Genomic DNA, 23,983 nt, shown 5'->3' on the forward strand with positions numbered 1-23,983 from the left:
TCACATCTACGACAAGGAAATATAATCTCTTGATAAGCTTACCATCATGGTAAAATATTGAAATCTGGCTTTGCTGTTTTTATATAAAAATAACTTTACTGTGATTTTGATGTCTGACCTTTTTTCATATCAACTATGTTTTTAACGCTGTGAGTGAGTAATGCATCGTATTTCATCTACATATTAGACTGGTTAATGCACCAGTCAATTACAATACCACGCACCCCCCCCCCCCCCAGGTCCGGTGGTAAACCGGGGATAGCCTCGGAAATGGGCCGTGTTTTTATCTTGCCGGTGGCCCCGCAGTACCGGGTGAATGCGGTGGTTTTGTCTTCGCTCCAAAAATAGAGGGGGATGGGCCTGGACCGAAAGTCAAAGTCCCCGCTATTCCCCGGACCTGGAGGGGGAGGGGTGGTCGTGGTTGCAATGGTTTGGTACATTAAGGCTTAATATTTTCCAAAAAGTGTATAACACTCAGGTCTGAACCAAAACTGTTTGACATATCGATATCTATACTCGTTGTCGCATGATTTTTATTGTCGAGTATTTTTGTTAACCGCAACAAAGTCCGATCTGAACTGGTATTATATTTTGTTCTACATCATATACCTTAATCTGTAACCATCGTCTTTCTCTTGACTATGTTTAAACGGAAGAAAACAAGCATCTGTTATGACGAATTGATTGAATACATTTTGTTTAAATCTATCAGGGGTATCAATTGCAAAATATCACGCTACAGTTCAATACACGGTTCACGTAGTTAAGGATAATGACACATGGGATTTCCACACCTACTGCGCACTTTCGATTTGAAACGAAACAAGGAATAATTACAATGGATCAGTTGAATAAAGGTATTTGGTTTGTATTCTTTTTAATAAAACAATATATACACTAATTTTACTGTAATTATTTAAGGTGTCAATTTCTGAAGGTTTTAGTACATGCAGTATTATAGTTAACGAATTTAATACGTTTGATTTCGGTATACATGAAGGGAATTTCCATACTGTGAACTTACCTTTTGAAAGCGTACTTTAAAATGGATCAATTGAATAAGTAAACAAGTAAGTGATTTGTATTATTTGTGAATCAAGCCACCCAAAATTTATTTACTATAATAAATTAAGGTATCAATTAGCGAAGTTTATAGTCCATGTATTACAAAGTAATCAAATTTACTCGAAGAGAGCGTCATTCGTTTTATTTGAGTATACATGAGGGGAATTTATACTCGTCTCCTGTATATCTTTTTGTTCACATTTTATTATTATGCTTCTCGCTAAATTTTACCTGTTTGCTCGTAAACTGTTTGTATGCTATACTGCTGGCATCATTGCCTGAATGCATTAAAAATTGGTGTTCTTTTGTGAATTATTTTTATTTGAAAAACGAAACAAGGTGTACTTTAAAATGGATCAACTAAATAAAATTATGTTGTTTTATTTCCCTTTTCAATCAACCAATATGATGATTTAATGTTTTAATTAGTGAATGTTAGAGTCTATGTGCTACAAACTAATCGCATGTATTCCTAAAGACCACCGTTTACTAATTAACAGTACATGTTGAACACAGGTAAGAATTGATAAAACACAGGTAAGAATTGATCATTAAATATGACGTCATAAAAAAAACACAAAAAACTATCAATATATCAAAATGCCATTTCACCGTTTGAAACAGAGAAATATAATTCTTATTTCACTGGTAAATCTATCAACCACCGGAAAGCAAATTATATGAGATTATTAGTAATCGAATATTGTCTTTGGATTATGAACGAAAACCTTTTCACAAAATATTTAATTGTTTCTGATTGGCTTGTTTAATGCAATATACTTAAGTGTTGACTAATGTGTACACTTGACTTGACAAAACTCCATATTAGTCTGAAAATAATTTTGGTCATTTACCATATTCAGCTCGACGAAATGAGTTGAAAAAACCTTTGCGAATGACCAATCAGTTGATATTAATATGAATAGTTGGCAGTGTATGCATCAACATTAAATTAAACATAATAATAAAGGGAATAAATTATTAGACGAAATGTGATGGAAATGCATTGCTATATGATAATACACGGACTGTATTTTCTTCTTGTTGTCTTTGCCTTGTTGCATGTATGCAGATTTTAAAGCGAATATACCTATATCAAATTTCGCAATAACAATACAATTGTAACATTTTCAGCATGAGTACAAAACCCCACTAGATGGCGCAGTGTGTCGCCTGCTCGATTCAGTGCAACGAGGAAGCACACAGTTGTCCGAAATGTCTCAAGGTTTGTTCTAAAAACATGAACAAATGTAAGCCATCATTAGCCATGATAGAAAAATTGTTTTACAATTATATTCATTATTACACTACTGAAACGATCTATAGCAATTGTTCTAGGCTCTGATTCAATAAGATATCGTAGTCGTCTTAAGAGTGCCTTCCAGAATGTATTTGATAATGGTAATAAACAATGTATTAGGAACACTCCTGCCATTTCCTATCGAAAACAACCTTGGATGTAAACCGTTACGTCAGTAAAAGTAGTTCGTAAACTTTTGAATAAATGTATTGATTAATTGTAGTGTTTTAACGTGTATTTTGTGTAACTACGTTTAAATTCATTGCCAATGATGTGAATAATTGCATAAAGAAACAAGATTCCCGAGATTAAAATTATCAAACTGCTAAATTGAAATTACTACGCGATCTACGCGCAGCTTAGTTAACTGTAAAAAATCTGACTTTGTAAACAGTTCAAATACATCCGAGGTTGTTTTCGATGATAAATTGCCGAGGAGTTCCGATTGAACGATGTTAAATGCACAATGTTCGGTAATTGAACTATTTAAAAATGAAAACATCTGTCACCTGGCGGTTCAAAAATCTGCAATGTGGTGGGGCAAACGCGCGGCGAAAAGGTGCCTAGTGGCTGGGCGAAAATGCGTAAAAGTTTTATTAAGCATTTTTGCCAAGATATATGGCGCATTTTTTTTCCCGCCACTTGTTACATTGTCGCATAGCCATTTTCGTCCCGCCACTTGTCACATTTTTACCACTCAGCTTGTCACACTTTCACCTCGTCACATTCGCCCTGCCACTTGTCACATATTCGCCCCGTAACTCTATAAGTTTGCCCCGCCACTTTGCACATTTTCGCCCTGTCTTTAAGTGCAGTTTCGCCTCGCCACTTGTAACATATTCCCGCCACTTGTCACATTTTCGCCCCGCCACTTGTTACATTTTCTCTCAGCTTTTTGTTACATTTTCCCGCCACTTGTCACATTTACGCCCTATCAATTGTTACATTTGTTTTGGCCTGCAACTCGTCACATTTGTGCCCCGCAATTTGTCACATTTACGCCCCGCCACTTGTAACATTTTTATCCTCCCGCTTGTTACAGTTTCGCCCGGGCACTTTTTACATTTTTGCCCCGAAGCTTGTTACATTTTCGCCCCGCCCCTTGTCACAATTTCGCCCCGTAACTTGTTACATTTTCGCCCCGCCACTTGTAACATTTCTGCCCTCCCGCTTGTTACATTATCGTCCCGCCACTTTTTACATTTTCGCCCCATCACTTGTTATATTTTCGCCCCGCGACTTGTTACATTTTTGCCCTCCCGCTTGTTACATTTTCGCCCCGCCACATTTAACATTTTCGCCTCACCACTTCTTATATTTTCGCCCCGCCACTTGCTACATATTCACTCCGCCATTTTTGCCCTCCCGCTTGTTACAATTTCGCCCCGCCACTTGTTATATTTTCGCCCTACCACTTATCACATTATCGCCCCGCCACTTGTTACATTTTCGCCCTTCAACTTGTCACATATTCGAAGTTCTATTTGTTTCATTATCGCCCCGCCACTTGTTACATTTTTGCCCCGCCACTTGTTACATTTTCGCACCGCCATTTTCACTCCGCCACTTGTTACATTTTCGACCCGCCACTTGTTACAATTTTTGCCCCACAACTTGTCACATTTTCTCCCCGCCAATTGTTGCATTTTCGCCCCGCCACTTGTCACATTTTCGCTCCGCTAGTTGTTACATTTTCGCCCCAGCACTTGTAACAATTTTGCCTTCCCGCTTGTTACATTTTCGCCCCCCCCCCCCATTTTAACATTTTCGCCTAACCACTTGCTATATTTTCGTCGCGCCACTTGTTACATATTTGCCGCGACATTTTTGCCCTCCCTTTTGTTACATTATCGTCCCGCCACTTTTTACATTTTCGCCCCATCACTTGTTATATTTTCGCCCCGCGACTTGTTACATTTTTGCCCTCCCGCTTGTTACATTTTCGCCCCGCCACATTTAACATTTTCGCCTCACCACTTCTTATATTTTCGCCCCGCCACTTGCTACATATTCACTCCGCCATTTTTGCCCTCCCGCTTGTTACAATTTCGCCCCGCCACTTGTTATATTTTCGCCCTACCACTTATCACATTATCGCCCCGCCACTTGTTACATTTTCGCCCTTCAACTTGTCACATATTCGAAGTTCTATTTGTTTCATTATCGCCCCGCCACTTGTTACATTTTTGCCCCGCCACTTGTTACATTTTCGCACCGCCATTTTCACTCCGCCACTTGTTACATTTTCGACCCGCCACTTGTTACAATTTTTGCCCCACAACTTGTCACATTTTCTCCCCGCCAATTGTTGCATTTTCGCCCCGCCACTTGTCACATTTTCGCTCCGCTAGTTGTTACATTTTCGCCCCAGCACTTGTAACAATTTTGCCTTCCCGCTTGTTACATTTTCGCCCCCCCCCCCATTTTAACATTTTCGCCTAACCACTTGCTATATTTTCGTCGCGCCACTTGTTACATATTTGCCGCGACATTTTTGCCCTCCCTTTTGTTACATTTTTGCCCTGCCTCTTGTCACATTTTTGCCACGCCACTTGTTTCATTTTTGCTCCGTCATTTCTCACATTATCGCCCCGCCACTTGTTACATTTACGCCCAGCCACTTGTCATATTTTCGCACCGCCACTCGTAACATTTTCGCGACGCCACTTGTTACATTTACACCCAGCCACTTATCACATTTTCACCCCGCAACTCGTAAAATATTCGCCACGCCACTTGTTACATTTACGCCCAGCCACTTGTCATATTTTCGCGACGCCACTTGTTATAATTTCGCGACGCCACTTGTTACATTTTCGCCCCGCCACTTGTAACATTTACTCCCCGACACTTGTCATATTTTTCGCCCCGAAACTTGTCACATTATCGCACCGAAACTTGTCACATTTTCGCCCCGCCACTTGTTACATTTTCGCCCCGTCACTTGTCACATTTTAGCCTCGCAGCTTGTTACGTTTTCGCCCCGCCATTTGTTACATTTTTGCCCCGCCTCTTGTCACAATTTTCGCCTCGCCACTTGTCACGATTTTTGCCACGCCACTTGTAACATTTTCGCACTGCAGCTTGTTGCATTTTCTCCCCGCCACTTGTTTTATTTTTTTGGCCCCGCCACTTGTCACTTTTAAGCCTCGCAGCTTGTTACATTTTGGCCCCAACACTTGTCACATTTTCGCACTGCAGCTTGTTAAATTTTCTCCCCAAAACTTGTTAAATTTTCTCCCCGAAACTTGTCACATTTTCGCCCCGAAGCTTGCTACATTTTAGCGCCGCCACTTGTTACATTTCATTTTCGCCCCGCCACTTGTTATATTAACGCACCGCCACTTGTGATATTTTCGCGACGCAACTTGTTACATTTTCGCGACGCCACTTGTTACATTTCATTTTCGCCCTGCCACTTGTTACATTTACGCGGCGCCACTTGTGATATTTTCGCGACGCAACTTGTTACATTTTCGCGACGCCACTTGTTACATTTTCGCCCAGCCACTTGATACATTTTCCCGACGCCACTTGTTATATTTTCGCCCCGCCACTTGTTACATTTACGCCCCGCCACTTGTCATATTTTCGCGACGCAACTTGTCATATTTATGCTCCACCAGTTGTAACGTGTTCGCTCTACCACGTGTTACATTAACGCTCCGCCACTTGTTACATTTCATTTTCACCCCGCCACTTGTTACATTTTCGCGACGTCACTTGTTACATTTTAGTTCTGCCACTTGTTACATTTTCGCGACGCCACCTGTTACATTTTCGCCCCGCCACTTGTTACATTTACACCCCGCCACTTGTCATATTTTCGCGACGCAGCTTGTCATATTTTCGCGACGCCACTTGTTACATTTTCGCCCCGCCACTTGGCACAATTTCGCCACGCCCCTTGGCACATTTTCGCAGTTTCTACCTATCATTAGGCACAATTTCGCCCTTCCGACGCGAAAACGCAAACACAAGAAATGGCAAAAATTAGCTACTATAAGCAAAAGACAGAAATGATAAGCTGAACCAGGCTGGGATCCATGGCAGTTTATTGTAATGGGTTCATTTGAATTGCGAGGAACAGTCACAGCGGCCTAACATTAAGAAAGACCCTGTTCAACGGCACATGTCTTAAGCATAGTTTATGCTTAAAGAGACACATAACGTACACACAACACAAACAGACCCCATATGCATTTACATCTATTAACTGATACATGCAAGGGTCACCGACTTGGACGCTGAACAAAAGCATCATTAAATAAGAACAAGATAATTTCACCTTTTGGTTTTCTTTCCAGACATACTGTCCAAGTTGCTACCTCTTGAAACAGAAGCTAGAGGCATCGACCTGTCGGCGGCGAAATTGTAATTGCTCACAGTTCATCGCTCTAAGTATGTCATGAACTGTCATTCATTTTGTAAATGTCATTGGTATTTCAAAGCATATAAAACTGATATCTTTATACAAAAATTGTCACGTACGAGTAAGCTTTATTCGAAATCGAAATAACCATGCGGCCTATGAAGACAATATTTTCATACATCGACATGATTAGGAAAAGGCATAGATAAAAAAATAACAATGCTCGAAAAGAAATTTTTAATTGTTAAACATTGCAAATGCACTATTTTTCTATTGAATTAATAACACATTTTGGAAGAAAATTCATAATAAAATATGGCTTTATGCCGGCTAGGTTCGGCTCATAACGTGCTTATGATAATAATATGATATGTAATAAAAAAAAAACATATGCTCCTGACATTTTTGGAATCAGTTTTTAAATTATATAAGTAGATTGACTGATTTATCCAAACACATAAAGGACATACCTATATATATACATATATATACAATTTTATATGGTCATTATTAGAGACGAATGGCCATGACAATAGTCCGTCAAGCGAGCAGATCAGACAGGATAAAAGACAAGTCCAAGGTAGACAGTTACTTTGTTCAGTAAATGAAAATAAAATTATCATTTAAATGTGTCTCATGTTGTGCAAAACTATAAACAATTACAATTAGTTAATAATCACGGTTTTACCCGTTAGATGTTCATTTTTAGATATTTGTCATAAAACTATTTTGTCTGTAATTAAATAACTATTTCTGCATATTAAGTGACAGATGAAGTATCAAAGACAAATAGTACTGGCAATATTGACAACAATTGGGAATTCACCGGACAAGCCCTTAAATATGATACCATCCCAGAAAAGCCCAAACGAATGCAGACAACGGCAACCAATGTCAGTATAAATCCGGCATTGTCACAACGAAAGGCCAGTAAAGCACATGCAAGAGAGGCTCCGATACCATCGGGGACCATTACACCTGCAAGACAATGGACGGAGAGTGAATCTGATAGCGAGGATGACAACAAAGGTCGCCGGCACCGTGTGGTTCCGATGAAGCCCCGATTTCAGTCCGGAAGCTACCCAAGTACGCACTGGAACAAAAGTTATAGTGATACATCCAATTCTGAGAGGCAGGGAAGTTATTCACAGACGGATTATATTGATGATGATTTTATCGTAGATGACCTAGACATGGATACATTCGATGAGATACCACCTTATGACGAGATCCCATATGCCTTAATAAGCTGTGGTGTTTATGATGAAAAAAGCATTCGAATAGCTCGAAGGAAACAGGTACAGAAGAAGCTACTACAAAATTTTCAACGAGACTCAAATGTCCCTTCCAATGGTGACAAAAATGGACAAATACACGAAGATGATCAAGAACTTAAAGACACAGAAAAAGAAATGGATGATTTGATAAATGGTTTAAAGGATTTAGCCGAAGGAAACAATGATAAGCCGAAAAATGCATTGTTTGAAACTAGACAACATCAGGATGCTAAAATTCAAAATCAACAAACCCTCTCTCAACCATCTACTTTTGAGGAAAACGACATGTCGAACCCTGATATCGGAGACCCGCCATTCACAACTAGTTCAACAGACAGTTCTAATTCTTTGAAAATGTCAGTAACGCGAAACAGTAAGACGAGCACTACATATAAACATACAGGCGAGTATTTGAATAAAAATAAAATGGATTTAATGAACGCGAGTACAACAATATTAGAAACACAGAAAGATGTACAAAGACCTCCGTCTCCAATAAATGTCAAATCGTCTGAAGACGAAAAAAATACGAAGGCAAATTGTCTCAGTAGTAGGCATGAATCAGAACAAGAGACACGCATGCGTGAAAAGCGCCTTCAAAAGTTTCAGCAAGATCGAAAGTCTGCATGTGCGGTTAATCGTAATACCCCAAAACTAGATAACAGGGATCTCGCTCCGAACTCGCAACCTTTGTTAAAGCCAATTAAATGTACAGCTTTTAAGCATAACTTAACAGTCGAAGTTCTAAACAAAGAACAGGAAAATAAAGAAGCCATTTATGATAAGCATGAAAACAAAACACAACACGAAATGCACCGTGAAGTGACACAAAATAACGTGTCAATTGAACATGCTTATTCAACTTTAATGGAAACTGCGGACGAGAAGAGTAAAGAAATATTAAATACACAACATAACACGCCATCAAATGAAAGTGATTCTGATGATGACTGTGTCGTTCCTACGGCTATGCGAGTACTCAATACATCAAAACGAAAAAATGAAGCATCTAAATCTAAGCGTGATCTCACTGAAACATTGTTAGGCACTATTCTAAGCATAGCAACAGAAAATAAAATCAAACCAGCTTTAAAGGGAAGCGGAGAGCAAAATGGCCAAAAGATAGATAATGGGGATACCGCTCCGAAAGCGCAACCTATGTCAAAATCAATTACATGTAAAGCTGTTAAGCATAACTCATCAGTCGAAGTTCTTAACAAAGAACAGGAAAATAAAAAAGCCATTCATATTAAGCATGACAACAAAACACAACCCGAAATGCCCCGTAAAGTGAAACAAGAGATCGTGTCTACAGAACGTGTTAATTCAACTAGAACGGTAAAAGCGGACAAAAAGCCCGGAGAAATTAAAGAAACACAACATACGTTGTCATCAAATGAAAGTGATTCTGATGATGACAGTGTCGTTCTTACGGCTATGCGGGCACTTAATACACCCGATCGAAATGACAAGGCATGTAAATGTAAATGTGGTTTTGCTGATACATTATTCGACACCCTTTTAAGCATATCAACAGACAATAAAACCAAACCAGCTTTGAAGGGAAGCAAGAACAAAAACAAAACATCTACCAAATCAAGCTCTGGTTCTGGCATATTGAAAGACAAAGTAAGCAAGACATGTATGAATGATGAGGAAAGGCAGACGTTTATTGACACCATTGAATCTACACTTGCGACAAAAGCCGAAACTCTTAATTCTGCGTTTAAACATATGAGGATGAAGCAATCCAAACTTCCAAAATGCCCAGGTAATATTTTTTCAAGATATGATCATGATTTACAATAGACGCATTACATGTATGCACTGTAACTTCAATCCTTACTGTGACTCGTCTTAAGTTTGGAATTTTGAAGAATTCCTTATTATTCACGATAATGAAGTTAAAAATAAAACAACGGACAAACGAAGGTCAAGCCATATAAATATTTTACAGCATGTGGAAGTACAGATTGTAAAGAAAAAAGCGGAGGAGCAGTTCAAGAGCTGGTAGTTGCAGCAAGAAAGGAAGGATATGAAGTTCATGATGTCAGCCCTGATGGAAACTGCATGTTCGCTGCCCTTGTTGACCAGCTAGAGGTACATAAATGTTGTTATCAAATAATTACAGTATGTATATGCGTCATACCACTGGACATTGGTTAGATTAAGTTTACACTAATTCATCTTAATTTAAATGTGGAGACAGTTGAAAGATCACATAAGTCACTATAGCTTCCGTTTCCTCGGTAGAAATCGGCACTTACGACATTTTTGAGATACCCTGACACAGTATCGCTCCAACGGAGGCGGATACCTATACCACTTGAAAACAATAACCCCCAAATCTAGATTTAGTTGATGTTAGGAGTGTTTATGAAGTTTAATATTCATTCCTGGGATAATGTAGTCTTGTCGGTGTTTCATAGTATTCATCCCAATCAGTTTGTTAGTTCTTTTTAAACAAACAAACCTAATTATCACAAATGAGTTTTCAAATTCTTATTAAGTCTCTTTAATAAGCTATATCCAGCATGCCGTCTTATTTTTGCTATTATGATGACAAGTCTTCGTTGAGAATTCCTTAGAAGACCGGGGAGTACTTATAATACGATTTTGTCTTTTAATTGAAGCTTTTTGTTCTTCTGTTTGTCTGCATACCTTATCAGATGACTCTAGTCTGGAGAGTGGGATGGCCATTCACAGTCTGTCGTTAGTTAAATGAATTGTTTGCAAATAAATGTTGTAACCAATCAATTATATTATTGGCTGTATGGTGTGCTGTTTCCCCTTGCTGAAAACAATTAGGTATCGAAATTCATTTAAAGTGTCCACGCTGAATCATCATCCCCAAGGAGGAAAGGCGCTTTAATTTCTTCAGCACTTAACACAGACTTTTCTGTGAATATTTAAGCATACATGAGTTTCTCAATGGAATAAGTTGGCTTCTCAGTTCTCTAATACCTGCATTTCTTCTGGTTAACATGGGACTGAGATAGAAATGGGCTTCGTTTGTAAATCGAAACAAAACCTTCAATTTGCTAAATGCAATGACCCTTTCGGCAATTGACAGTATTTGTTGCAGTGTTTGTATGTTTATATGTGCTTGCATGATGGAAACTGTGTAGGGCGTAAGATTTCAATCACACGTTAGCATTCTAACACTAAAACTTTTAACAGTTGCTAATGTAACCTAACACTCAACAAATAGAGTGAAACGTTTAAGGTGTTTTACCTTTCACAGTTCTTACCTGTTCCACAGTTTATCCATTTCGCACGGACCATAGACGTCCAGGGTTTTTGTGCTGCCTGTCATTTTCTGACCGAGTATCATTACACATTTCATTATTTCGGTGTATTTGTGGTTTGTTTTTTTTCAACTTACCCGATAAATGCTATGGGTGATATACTTTCATAACTTAACGTTACAACATCTTTCCACGTCTGTTTTCTGATAGCGACATTTCAAAAACATTGTGCATCGAAAATTACATCCGAAATGACGTCATGGTGTCAACGTTTTCCCGTACTGTAATGTTAAAAAACTGTCATCACTCTCCTTTCTCTTTGCTTTAAAAATTCAAAATGAAGCCGTTTCTTCAAAGTCGATAGCGATATGAAACAACTTGTACTTGGTAGTATGGTTCATAAAAGAACCGTCTTTGGCTGAATTTTGAAGTCATATACGTGTACTGTGCAATGGTAGTATCAGAACGGTCAATGTTTTATGCACGTGATAACCATGACGGCAGTATCACTAGAAGTTCTTTTCAAATTTGTTATATGCTTCAATGTACAAGCGATATCAAGAAACCCTGCATGCAAACATTAACATGTTCTTAAATAACCCCAGGTATAGTGATGTTTAACGATGACTTAATTCTGACAATTTTCACATGCTTTACGGGAGTACCGCTCTGTAACACAGTAACATTAATGTATCATAAATTTCAGTTGAACATCATGTAATTATCGAACGGATTGACGTTAATTTAGACACATTTGGTATAAGGCACATTTATTTTATTCGCTAGTTATGCATGTTGTACGATCAAAAGATGATAAAAGTAAAAAGATAATTATTTCAGATGTATGGCGACACTCGGTTTGATGTTAGATCGTTGCGAGAAACAGCGGTTAACTGGCTGAAGGAACACCCCCACCTTAACGACGGGGAAAACACACACTTCCAGTCATTTATAGACGAAGACTTGGATGCATATTTGCAACGAATGGTTAGTTTATAAATTAATTTTGCTGAGCTTGAAGAAAAAAAATGGTCATAATTCAAACTAAAAAGTCCATTTTAGTACAGAGGCAAATGCTTTGTGTATATCTTTTTTTAATCTAGAATATACGAGGTCAGATATATCACTACATGCTATGGTTAATGACACCAAAACTTGTATGTTTTAGAGAATGGATGGGGAATGGGGTGACCATCTACAGCTAAGAGCTGTGTCAAATGTTGTAGAGAGTACAATCAAAGTGTTGAGTATTCGAAACAGGGACGTTGTTTGGACGAGTATATGCTCAGATAAAGATACTCATTCCAGTGACCGCGTGCTTACCGTCGGCAACGTCAGCGAACGTCATTATTCAAGTCTCTGGCCATCAGGTGCAGTAAAACTATTACATTTGATCCAGACTTTTAAGATATTACATTGTTAAAATGCAGACAGCTATTAAGTACGATAAGATGTATATGCTCCATTGATGCTTTGCAATATACATTGACAAGCCAAGGAATAACAAATCCCCAAAATTACGATTTTTGAGGCACATGGTAAGGATCCAAACGACACTGAACGAGAGACCTGTACAAACACCACAAAAACTACAATCCTATTAAGATAGCTTTACCAATATATGATGTGATTACCTCGTTGGAACAGTCGGTGAAAGTTAACTGGAACACGAATTTACTGAGGGATTAAACTTGTTGATATGGGCATTACCTCACACCTTCTCATACGTGTATTAGATATATCCGAAAAATCCGAATATCTAGTTCAGGAAGAGCACTTCCGGTATTCTTTGTTTACAATATCTCTTGGTATATGTCAATATGAAGCTTTTGATAAATATGTAGTTCCTAAGGGTAAAAAAAACACATTTGTTATATCAAAATTCATTGCAAACATTATTTTTGAACTTTTTCAATCATATATGTTACAATCAATGAATAAATTTTGAATAATTCACGAACAAATTTTGACAGTCGGCATCCATCTTGTTGATTACGTCATCATTGAGCATGTGCTTTTTGGGAGCACTGCCACTCGACTTAACTTCTGACTTTTTAATGTTGAATAAAGATGCCAATATTGAACTCCAGAAAAGGTGGTGGGATCCTTTGATAAGGGTAAAATAACATTGTTTTGGTAAAAATGGGGAAAATATTAACATAATTATTTATTTATAGTTTGTTTTGTTTCATACTTTTTATTTCACTAACTTATCTACATTCTCATGAATGACACTGTATTGCTATATTTAATAAATGTAAAGAGGTCTATGCTCCTCCAAAAAATTTTTAGGGCAATATTTTGTTTAATATGCACTTTATTTCCGCAAGGAAAACTATAATTCTATACGTAGACCTGCCAACATTGCTGACATAATAATTTTAGCTTACTAACTGGAAATTTAATGCAGTAGCTACATTTCCCATGATTCCACCGGTATTTGGTAACTGAAAAATCCAAGATGGCGGCCACGGTCGGTAAACAAAAGGCAACTAGAAATCAATAATTGTGTTCTCTGGTGTACAAAACTTATTGTTACTGATGGCAAAATGATTTTTCTTAAATATGAGTGAAATTTTAAGAAGCTTGCATGTAACCTGGCTAAAATTCCATTGGATAGTTTCTTAATACACCGGTAATTGGTACATCCAGGATAACACAATTTAAAATATAAGCATTATCGGAATCAGCATTATCTTGAAAACAATGAAAATTAGGTATAACTAACATATTAACTGATTAAGTTATTTTAATTACTTAATGTTATACTCTTTTCAGAAAGAAATCTGGAATCAGGGAATTTGGATAAGCCATTAGAAACACATCTTCCGGAGAGGCTGGATACTTATCAAGGTACACTGGAATACTAAAGGACATGCAGGCCTTTAAGTTGATTTTTCCACACAAACATATTGTCAAATCGATTATGTCGTCGATTGCGACGGTTTTGGAGTCTCCGTTCGAAAACTTTAAATGAACTTGTATAATGAATAAGATAACACTACCAGGTGCGTAGCTATGTCTAAAATACTTGTAGGCCCGATGGTCCTAGGTGAGGTTTGGGACGTTTTTATGCACATTACACACACTATATTATATTTTCAATTATTACAATAAAATAAAGCAATACACCCTGCACGTAGTTTAAATAAACATCAAATTTGCTTTGGTTAAAAAAACTAAACTTTTGAGTTGTTCAAAGTGTTAGAGTAGCTATTAGTTTTTTTATTGCATTTTGGGGTTATTTAAATTTTGTAATTTTTCAAAAAAGTTGTAGGTACGACACTGACTACGTATTGTGTCTTCTATACAGCATTGTGATCATAAAACATTTTTGTATTATTTTGGTCAATTACCATTTGGTTTAAGTAACAATAAACAATTCTTTTGTAGATGTGTTCTAATAATAAGTATAAACTTTTCGCAGAATAAGAAAATTGAATTTGTAAATATCTTTAAATTCGACTTATATTTAAACGTTATAAATAGAATTGCAATCATTGTCATTTCATTAACACTGTATTACAGACCCTGCCGAGTTGGTCATGTTTGGCAGTGATTATGTTGACCCAGTAAGCGGTGTCCCATCATGTCATGTGTCGTTCCTTCTGAATGCAGTAGCCCCACTACGCACAGTGTTAGATGGATCTGCTATAGTTTCGTCGCAGATAGTAGATCAGGCCAATATCGTTGTTAAAACCGTAAGCGTTATTCCTTTTAACTTGACATTTGCATCTGAACTAAACTACCTGTATGTTAAATTTATATGCATTTTTTTTCTCCTATATATAATTATGAACAGATTGAATTAGGCCTCATGAAGACAGGAAATGTGCAACACAATTCCATTCTGTTGATACTTGGCAGGGGTTTTCCTGTATGCGACCTTTTTAGTTCATCCTGTTCTTGCTTGGTATCTTTACATTTATAAAACACATTTCATTTCTACGTTTCTTATCAATGAAATCATTTTATTTTTTGCTTCAAATTTCCCGAAATGTTAGCTTTTCAATTTTAGATTTAAAGGGACTAGACACCAAATCGGCAAATACTGTATTTCCTCAAAACAAGCATAAAATTATCAGTAAAATGTAAGCATTAGGCCGAAGATCATTGTCATTTTATATGATTAAAATAATATTTAACTCTGTCCCAGCTAAGTTTACCCCTTTAAAAATAGTGCATAATGGTCATACTGTATATATTTAGCATATGAGGGTCCCGTGACTAGGACCGATAACGACGCTATTTTTATATTTACTGAATTTACGTGGTAGACAAACCCAGTGAAGTGGAATTAGATATCTATGAAAAGACTTCGAAATATGCATACGTCGTTAGCGATGTGATACATCAGTTATAAATATTAAATACGTTGTACACACTTATCCACTTAAGCTTTTGACGAAACAAATATTACAATGGTTTCATCTGGTGTGTAATACCTCTCAGATGCCGTTTTTATATGTATGTGTATTTGGAGTAATACATTAAGTCCCTATGCATTATAACCATAAATGGACCAACTGTTTGTTCTACTTGATCAGGGTTAATTATGGGTTGTTATTCTATGTTACAGTACTGAATATAACTCAAATGTTTGTACTTTTTTAGTTTGAAAAAATGCCAAAGACATACCACAACCAACCAATCGATATGGATCCAGTACCAGTCGGCAGTTTTATGGAAGGCACATTTCATCCAGGGCTTTGCTGGCTTGAAGGGAAAGATAACGAGATGAAACATTGGCAGAATTCCGGTATTTTACTTAAGATGAAGCTACCGAAAGATAGTATTGTGTTGGAAGAAGAATCATGCTGTAAGTTTGGATACACCAGAATTATACAACCCAGTACAACCCTTTATGAAAATAAGCTAACCTTCGTCTACAAACTACATTTTCAACGACCTCCTTTTAATTTTCCGATTCAGTTCAGGCACTCACAACCCAAAGTAAGCGGTTCAGTTCAAATGGAACCAATATACTGCTACTCTATTTCGAAATGGCCAGATCAAGCTAGGGAATGGCTTGTCAGAAAGCGATACCAAAACTGGCCCCCGCAACACATCAGATCTGAAATTGAATCAAAGGGCTGTGTTCTGTCAGCGTCGTGCCATCCTACAAGTGACAGTCCAACCATAGAATGGAAGTACTTATTTAGCGAAGCAGATACATCATTGTTCAAGGAAGCACTTTCTGAACATCAGAAGTACTGTTATCTGCTATTTCGATACTTCTGTATGCATAATTTAAGTGAAGTGCAACCATTCAACATTGACATTCTGAACAGCATATTTTTCTTCAGTTGTGAAAGAATTCCCTGTGATGTTTGGGAAACGTCTATTGCTGGTTGCCTTTTGTTCATGATAAACGAACTCCAAAGTGGGATAAGAAAAAAGGGAATTCCACATTACTTTATAGTTAAGAACAATATGATAGATCATTTCAGTGCGGAGGAAATAAATCTAGTCGAAGAAAGTCTATGTCAATTTAGGATTCAGCCTTTACTGCATATTCGACGACTAAATGAAAGCTTGGAGGAACTCACAAATTGTTCAACTGTTTTTGAAAAGGTTAACGACAATTTGCAACAATTTGTTAGCGTAAAATCGTCGACTCTACAAGTATTTGTACCATGTCAGATTGAAAAAGCTCAGTACTTCATTCGACACTTTTATTACGAGGGAGGTCTTGAGAAATTGAATGAAGCTTTCCAAGAGCGTTTGGCAGTGAGTACTTGTAATGACAGCATGCCATTCCAGGTGTTTCTACAAGCTGCATTTAGCGGACTCAACTTTGCTGCAGCAGTTTGGTTTGCCTTATACGCTGACAAAATGCTTCACGGTCAACTTTCCAAAACTTTGATGAGGGAAGTTTGCTCCGATCTACACTTACTGCGAATAGATGAAGTACTGCCCAGGGACGTAGCAGGCTCTTACGTTGAGTCAGAGGTGCCGATGTCTTTTACGTTAGCGTTCGATTCATTTTGTCACGATTACGCAGCCTTCCTTGCGTTTATCGGGAAAAAATCAGAAGCCCTTCCTGTTCTCGAGTTTTGCGCAAAGAAGCACAAGCAATATCAAAGTCAGCTGAAGGAAATGACTAAAACTGGGAAAAACGTTGAAAGCTGTGCATTTAATGACCAGAACATGTTCTCTGTGTATGCAGCGATTTTTGCACTTTACAACAAGGAACAAGAGAATGAAAAATTCTGTGAATATTCAGACGAAGCTAGTGAACTTGTAACACGGATGAAAAAAGGCTACGCATTTTTGTGGCTAAAAATGGTATTTGCCGTGCTTTACGGCGAGGCAGGTTTGAAAAGACTAGCGGACCAACCCAAGAACTCCACTCCTTCTGATATAGAAATGTCCGCGAAGTTTATGAATTGGCCTGTCCGCTATCTGACGTCCTAGAGGGAATGTGAGGGGGATGAAATTGGCATTTAAACCGGTCCAGTCGTTTTCTGAAATCCAGTATAAAAAAATAAAATTTATTATTAAAGTCATTATTTGGTATATTTATGTTAGATAAATTGGCTAAAATTAGATTAACCTTTTTTAAATCAAAATGAATTAAGTTAAGAATACTCAAAAAAATTAAATAATTTTTTTTTTAAATAGTATAGTAATGATATATAATATTTATACTCTGCATAAATATAGATGCACTTTGTGTGTGTGTGTGTGTGTGCGTGTGTGTGCGTGTGTGTGTGTGCGTGTGTGTGTGTGTGTGCGTGGTGTTTTTATCATCATTTGATATCATTCATAAACTTGATGATAACAATATGCTTTGTTTGTACAATGTTTGCATATATGTGTTATTAAATATGTTTTTCTCTTATCATATTTGCTTGAGTGAAATTCATGGCCGGTAATCATTGGAGCCACAATATTTGCTATGCGTTAAAAAATGCATACGGAACTTTTCTTTGTTGTAATGCCAGTGAGTAGAAAATGTATGATAACGGTTAGTTTGGTCTCTTAAATTTTGTTCAGAGGTTTAAACGAGTAAAGTTAATAAAAATCGAGGAATGTGGTTTCTTATGAAATTGACTATGTCTTGTGTTATATCGAAAAGTTGTGAACAAATATCAAAACAAATTGCTAATAAAATCTGGATTTTCATGAAAAGTGTTATCGTTCCTAAGCTTTTAGCAAAATCCGAAATATATTTATAGCTATTTATTTACAAAAGCTTGCCTTGTTATAAAATCTAAAAGTAAATATGTTTTACTTGGTGCACTAGGCTCGATTTTGTGAATGTCGTGTTACCAGTAAATAGGTAGGTGCCAATGATCCGTTATGATGCTCATGCATTGTTTTTAGATCTTTAATTAAATATACTTTAAAATCAATTAATGCACGTCTGTTTTATACTATGTTTTTATTCGGTGTGCACTCAAATTCACAAGTACCACAAAAATGAAAGTTCATATACGTGTGATAATCCCAGAGCAAACTTTAATAAGGAAAAAAACGAATGATGTAGCTACAAGGACTGCCGGCCGTAGCATTGATCTGTCATCCGGAGCGGGATGTTTTATGGGAGTTATACTATTTACTGGTATATATGCATTTTGTATAGCACAATACATATGCCTTTTGCGAGCTACATCATACAACTAAATGTACAATATACACGTTTACAATGTCACTAGAAAGAAAAGTGTACAGCGAGTTATGCATGAAAAAAAGAACATTTATTTACAATTTAAATTATAATTTTCACAAACGTATTTTACCTTTAATGCATTTCTTTTACATTTACCTATATCTAGTACACGTATACGTTTACGATTTATTTTCGGATATTTATTGGTGTTTTAGGTAACTGATTTCTTCAAATAAGAGTGTTTATATTTTTAAAAATGGAAATAGACAATTCACTTGGTTAAAACAAGTTAATTCAGTTCAATGAGATTCATAAGGGTATACACAATGTAAAAAATACATTTATTGATTGTATGGTCGGACTTGAATACCTGCAATTTACATACTTATAAATGCATGTTCCATTCCATGTTTTGACTTCATATCTTTTGAATGGCATAAATTCAAATATATAAAAAAAAACAAGATGTATAATATATGTGGTGTCATTATGGTTTTCCGTTGTTGACTAACGATGCACTCTTACTCCCAAATAGGCTGTACTACAATTAAACGAATGTTTCAATTTACTGAAAAGGATGAATAAATATCCCAAACAACGGTTCTTATTATATTTACCGTGTTAACCGTGTTTAAATGAAAGAAAACACGGTTTTTTGCCTTATAAGACGATAGTTGATCCCTGTAAATATTTCATGACCAACCAGTCATTTAATATTTTTATCGTTTTCATCCATGAAATATACGCTTACAATCTTGTTATCAGTAATTAAAATTAACAATGTCTAACTACTATCTGTAGTTCATTGATGTATTGCCGTTGAACGAGTTAGAACAAAGGACATTATTAACACCTCCCAATAACCGTCTTATCTTAGACATTACACGAGAGGAAACGGGAACACAATTTCAAGACTGAAGTCCATTTATCTGATTGAGAGTAATAATGTCCAATCAGGTGGTTGAAAATTCTCAACTTAGTTTGTTATGCGACTGAAATATTTGTGTTAAACAAAGCACAGATCCATAAGCAATGCAAAACAACTATGTCTTCAATGAGTCTTTAATTTGATTGTTTTAGCTGCTCTCTAGTAAGATTACAAGTTTACAAGTTCATTTTAAATACCCCAGTTCATGATAACATGACATGATGGGTATATGGGATACATATCCGAGACAATTCTAAAACAAACAAAAAACAACAACAACTTGCAATGTACACATATAAAAAGCAAAAGAAAATGGGAGATAAATATGTTTAACAATCCTTAAACAAACATATGTGATATTGTTGCGATTAAAGTAACTCATATTACGCATGCGCGCAGGTAGTCTTTAGACCTTAAAGTCCGAAGAACTACTTCTTTTCATGTCGTTTTAACCCATTTTTTTGTCTCAATGCGCTATATGTTTAGCAGAATGACGTCAACACCATAAAAATAGATTAGTTGTATTGCGGTCCGAGTATGAGTTCGTGCTTGCTCGGGTATTTCCGCGCTGTATTTCAGTATCCCGTCGTTTTATTTACAGCATAAAAACAACTATTTTAGATCGTTATACGTATCAGATTGATGTGGGTCAAAATAATGGAGGCTTTGGTAGGAAGGTAACATAATGATAATCACTCTGAAATTAGCCCAAGATGTTCCAGAAATTATTACCGACCACAAGTATCTCATCGCCTGCAGGGTTTGTTATTATGACCTGGCGTGACCCTAAAAGACGCTTATTTGTAATTGTGTGTTTTTGATATTACTTTTATGAGAAAAGAATCAAAAATGAATTGTCTGAATGTCAAAATAGTTGCATCTAAGGTTTCGCGTTGCTAGTGCTTCAAATACTATATGATCTGCCTGCTATACAATAACAAAATACTATTCGTTCTATGACTTTTAGGCGTATATTTTTCTAATAAGATGTTCTTTTTTTGCATAAAAGCTTCGTTCCGGTGTATTCTTGGCATAGTTTTAGACATTGGGCGTTCAATTTATATAAGAACACTTGCCCTGGTACGACAGTGATCGAGTAATGCATACGATTGGTCAAGAAAAGTAGTTCGGATTAAACCTGTAAAACATCCAAAGAGTGCAAAGCAATCATAACAGCACTAGTACTATTTCTACAAAGATACTTATATAAAACATATATAACATTAATTTATCAATTAAACTAAAAAAGCACTATCATATTTTCATTCTTAGAATAGACAATTTCCGATAATCTAAAAATAGTTTCTACATACATTAACTGACCTATAATGTAAAAATAGTTTCTACATACATTAACTGACCACATGTTTGTCCTCGGGAAAACGACCATCTGATGAGCTCTGAATTTTGAAGGGAATAATTGCTAAAATTGTTCATAAAATAAAATAATTGCCCTTAAACAATTCAAACGTGTATGTTAATAAAACTTGCCTATCGTATGATTTGTAATCAAAGCACAGAAAATACATTAGAAGCGAATGAAAGGGGCATGCATTTTAACCTTAGATAAATGGAGATGGGGGTGCATTTTGAAAGGGATTATTGCTTAAGTTGTTTGTAAAAAAATGATTTTCCTTAAACAAAACGTGTATGTTCATAAAAGGAAATGATATATATGATGTATTATACTTTCCTTTCGTATGCTATCTAATCAAGCAACGAAACACCTTTAGAAACGACTGAAAGGGGCATGCATTGTAAACTCAAATACATGGGGATGGGGGACTACAATGTACGACGATTGAAGTAACTTTTACATAAACAAAATGACACCAGACGCCATAAAATGGATACAGATATGTTTGTTTCCTCGCCCAATGTGGACACACGCGCTCTTGGCCCTCAACACAGTTTTTACTTTTATCCATGTGCCATTCACCCATTCCCCTTGTTCAAATAAAATTTGTAACTCTCACATATTTGCCGGCAGATAGTCTTTCAGCGCGTTCGCGCTTTGATTAGGAACAGGTATCAAAATGTCTTTCGTCCATGATTTAGGATAAAAACCCGTATTGTATAGATACTTTTAAACATTAAAGATGCTTAAATATGTTTTGACCCAATGAATATATCGGGAGTGAACAGATCTCAACATTAAAATCACAGTTCAGCTGATCTTTTACTTAATCACAAAATGTGCTATTATTTATAACGTGTTCGACCAAATTATCAATGAAAAATTCAGAATCAGAAATAATTTTTTTGAAATGTTCATAAATTTTCTGTGAAAAAACATCGCTTTTATTATTGTTATATTTATTTTTATATTTGGGAATGAGATCCCAGAATTGCTTGGGCTTACTCGTTGCTGTATTATGCAGCGTTTCACGTTGACCCTGGTAATATATAAATTTAGCTCGAAGTATACGAAGCTTACCAATAACCAAATTAACGCATTCAATTGTCATAAGTCTACGTTATTGCTTTTTGCATACCTTTAATCACGCCTAGCTTGTTCGCACTCATCTGTATACCACGGACGTACATGCTTTCTCCTAGGAGGATTAAGAATATAGTTTAAAATGCGCTTTTATACACCGTATACACTAAATGCACCTGTTTACAGTACCTCTGCAAAAGTATTGATACCATTATTTATATCAACATTAGATGACTCAATACTGCAGACAATTTCATTAAGATGGTTTTCTTCATTTAACAATATTTTTTAAAAATTCATACTAATTTATCAATGCTTACTGGCTCAGTATTTTTATCACAATGATTAAACATAACCTTATAATTGATCTCTTTTTGCACTTGGGAAGAGTAGGAAAAACTGCCATGTTATATAAACTTTTCAATCAAAAGAAATACTTCACATGATGCAATAGCGAAGTCAATTACAATGTGTTGCCACTGGGTCTTATTACCGCCGTTTTGTGAACAATTTCGAAAAGATCGCCCATCCGTTGACCGAGCTGACAAAAATCGACAAGCCATTTGTATGGAGTGATAAATGTGAAAAGGCTTTCGCCAATTTGAAGCAGTGTCTGACAAGTTCGGATATTTTGGGTTACCCTCGTAATGATGCTGAACTGTTTATCCTGATTGTTGACGCTTCCGGAACCGGCATAGGGCGTGGGGTCTTGGCTTAACTGCAAGATGGCCGAGAACGAGTCATAGCTCTTGCAAGTCGTGGTTTAAACAGAGCGGTGCGCAATTATTGTGTTACAGAGCGGGAATTGTTAGCTGTCATCTTTTTCGTGCAATATTTTCGCCATTACCTCTTAGGCCGGAAGTTCCGAGTTCGAATAGATCACCAGGCCCTCGTTTGGTTATTTAGGCTGAAGGAGTCTAACGGGAAAGTTGCTAGAAATCCTGGCTTCGTATCAATTCGAGATTGAGTACAGGTCTGGTCGTCTTCAAGGTCATTGTGACGCTTTGTCAAGATTTCCCGTGCCCAGAGACTGCACAAGCGAAGCGTGTTGACACCGAAATGCGGTCCATGCTCAAAGTGCAACCGACGGGCGAAGCTTATGCGTTTAGAACCACCATTTCCAGTCAGAGGTGAAGTGACAAATGCCCAGAAATCATTCGTTTCAGGAAGGGCCCAATCTGTCGAACCCCCTGATTTTGGTGTCCAACCGTTCAACCCACACATTTGGGGTGGCTGCACCAAGCCCAAACGGACCACCACCGCCAAAAGGGTCTTCGTTGACTTCGTTCAGGCCTCTACTGGAGCCGGTTGGGAATGTGCCCAACTTTCGGGCAGTCCCCTTGAAGGAGTTCTTAGCTCGGAAGATGGCAGCCCAGGAGAGACCGACAATCCAATTACAGTCAGGACAGAGCTTAGTCCCTGCTTTCGGCGCCGATGTCCAACACCCTTACGATATCGAAGGGCATGGCCTGACATATACTGTTCCCGAGCCTGTCTCAATGCACGATATGGGACAAGTTACCCATACTGATCAAGGAATCCGATTGCCGTCAACAAATGTGGATGACTTCATGTGAAATTCATTTCCGACCTTCCAAACTGCTGAGGATATTCCAAAAAAAACCATCTTGGTGCAGACTGAAGTGCCGCGGACGGTAACTCCATCTAACGAAAGGAAGCGAAAGACAGTTGACCAGGCACCAACCCCTTGCTTGGATTAGAGGCCTACAGAGCTTGC

The 23,983-nt window shown here is 37.1% G+C and overlaps 1 protein-coding gene across 3 annotated transcripts; it reads left to right on the forward strand.

Annotated features, from left to right (window-relative positions):
• The first annotated feature begins 788 nt into the window (after nucleotides 1–788).
• Nucleotides 789–18,402, forward strand: LOC128235103 (uncharacterized). 3 transcript variants are annotated; one of them, XM_052949837.1, is made up of 11 exons: nucleotides 789–857; nucleotides 2,200–2,290; nucleotides 6,673–6,766; nucleotides 7,252–7,317; nucleotides 7,503–9,785; nucleotides 9,972–10,114; nucleotides 12,103–12,249; nucleotides 12,431–12,632; nucleotides 14,041–14,115; nucleotides 14,791–14,963; nucleotides 15,877–18,402. In XM_052949837.1, the coding sequence occupies exons 2-11, from the start codon at nucleotides 2,222–2,224 to the stop codon at nucleotides 17,677–17,679; spliced, it is 5,055 nt and encodes a 1,684-aa protein (XP_052805797.1). In that variant the 5' UTR covers nucleotides 789–857; nucleotides 2,200–2,221; the 3' UTR covers nucleotides 17,680–18,402. The 3 variants fall into 3 exon arrangements, with proteins under 3 accessions (XP_052805797.1, XP_052805798.1, XP_052805799.1); XM_052949838.1 differs by having other exon boundaries at nucleotides 847–864; XM_052949839.1 differs by lacking the exon at nucleotides 789–857 and adding an exon at nucleotides 1,049–1,070.
• Nucleotides 18,403–23,983: the final 5,581 nt, after the last annotated feature.

This window comes from Mya arenaria, chromosome 5 (assembly GCF_026914265.1).
Source record: "Mya arenaria isolate MELC-2E11 chromosome 5, ASM2691426v1".
Taxonomy (NCBI): domain Eukaryota; kingdom Metazoa; phylum Mollusca; class Bivalvia; order Myida; family Myidae; genus Mya; species Mya arenaria.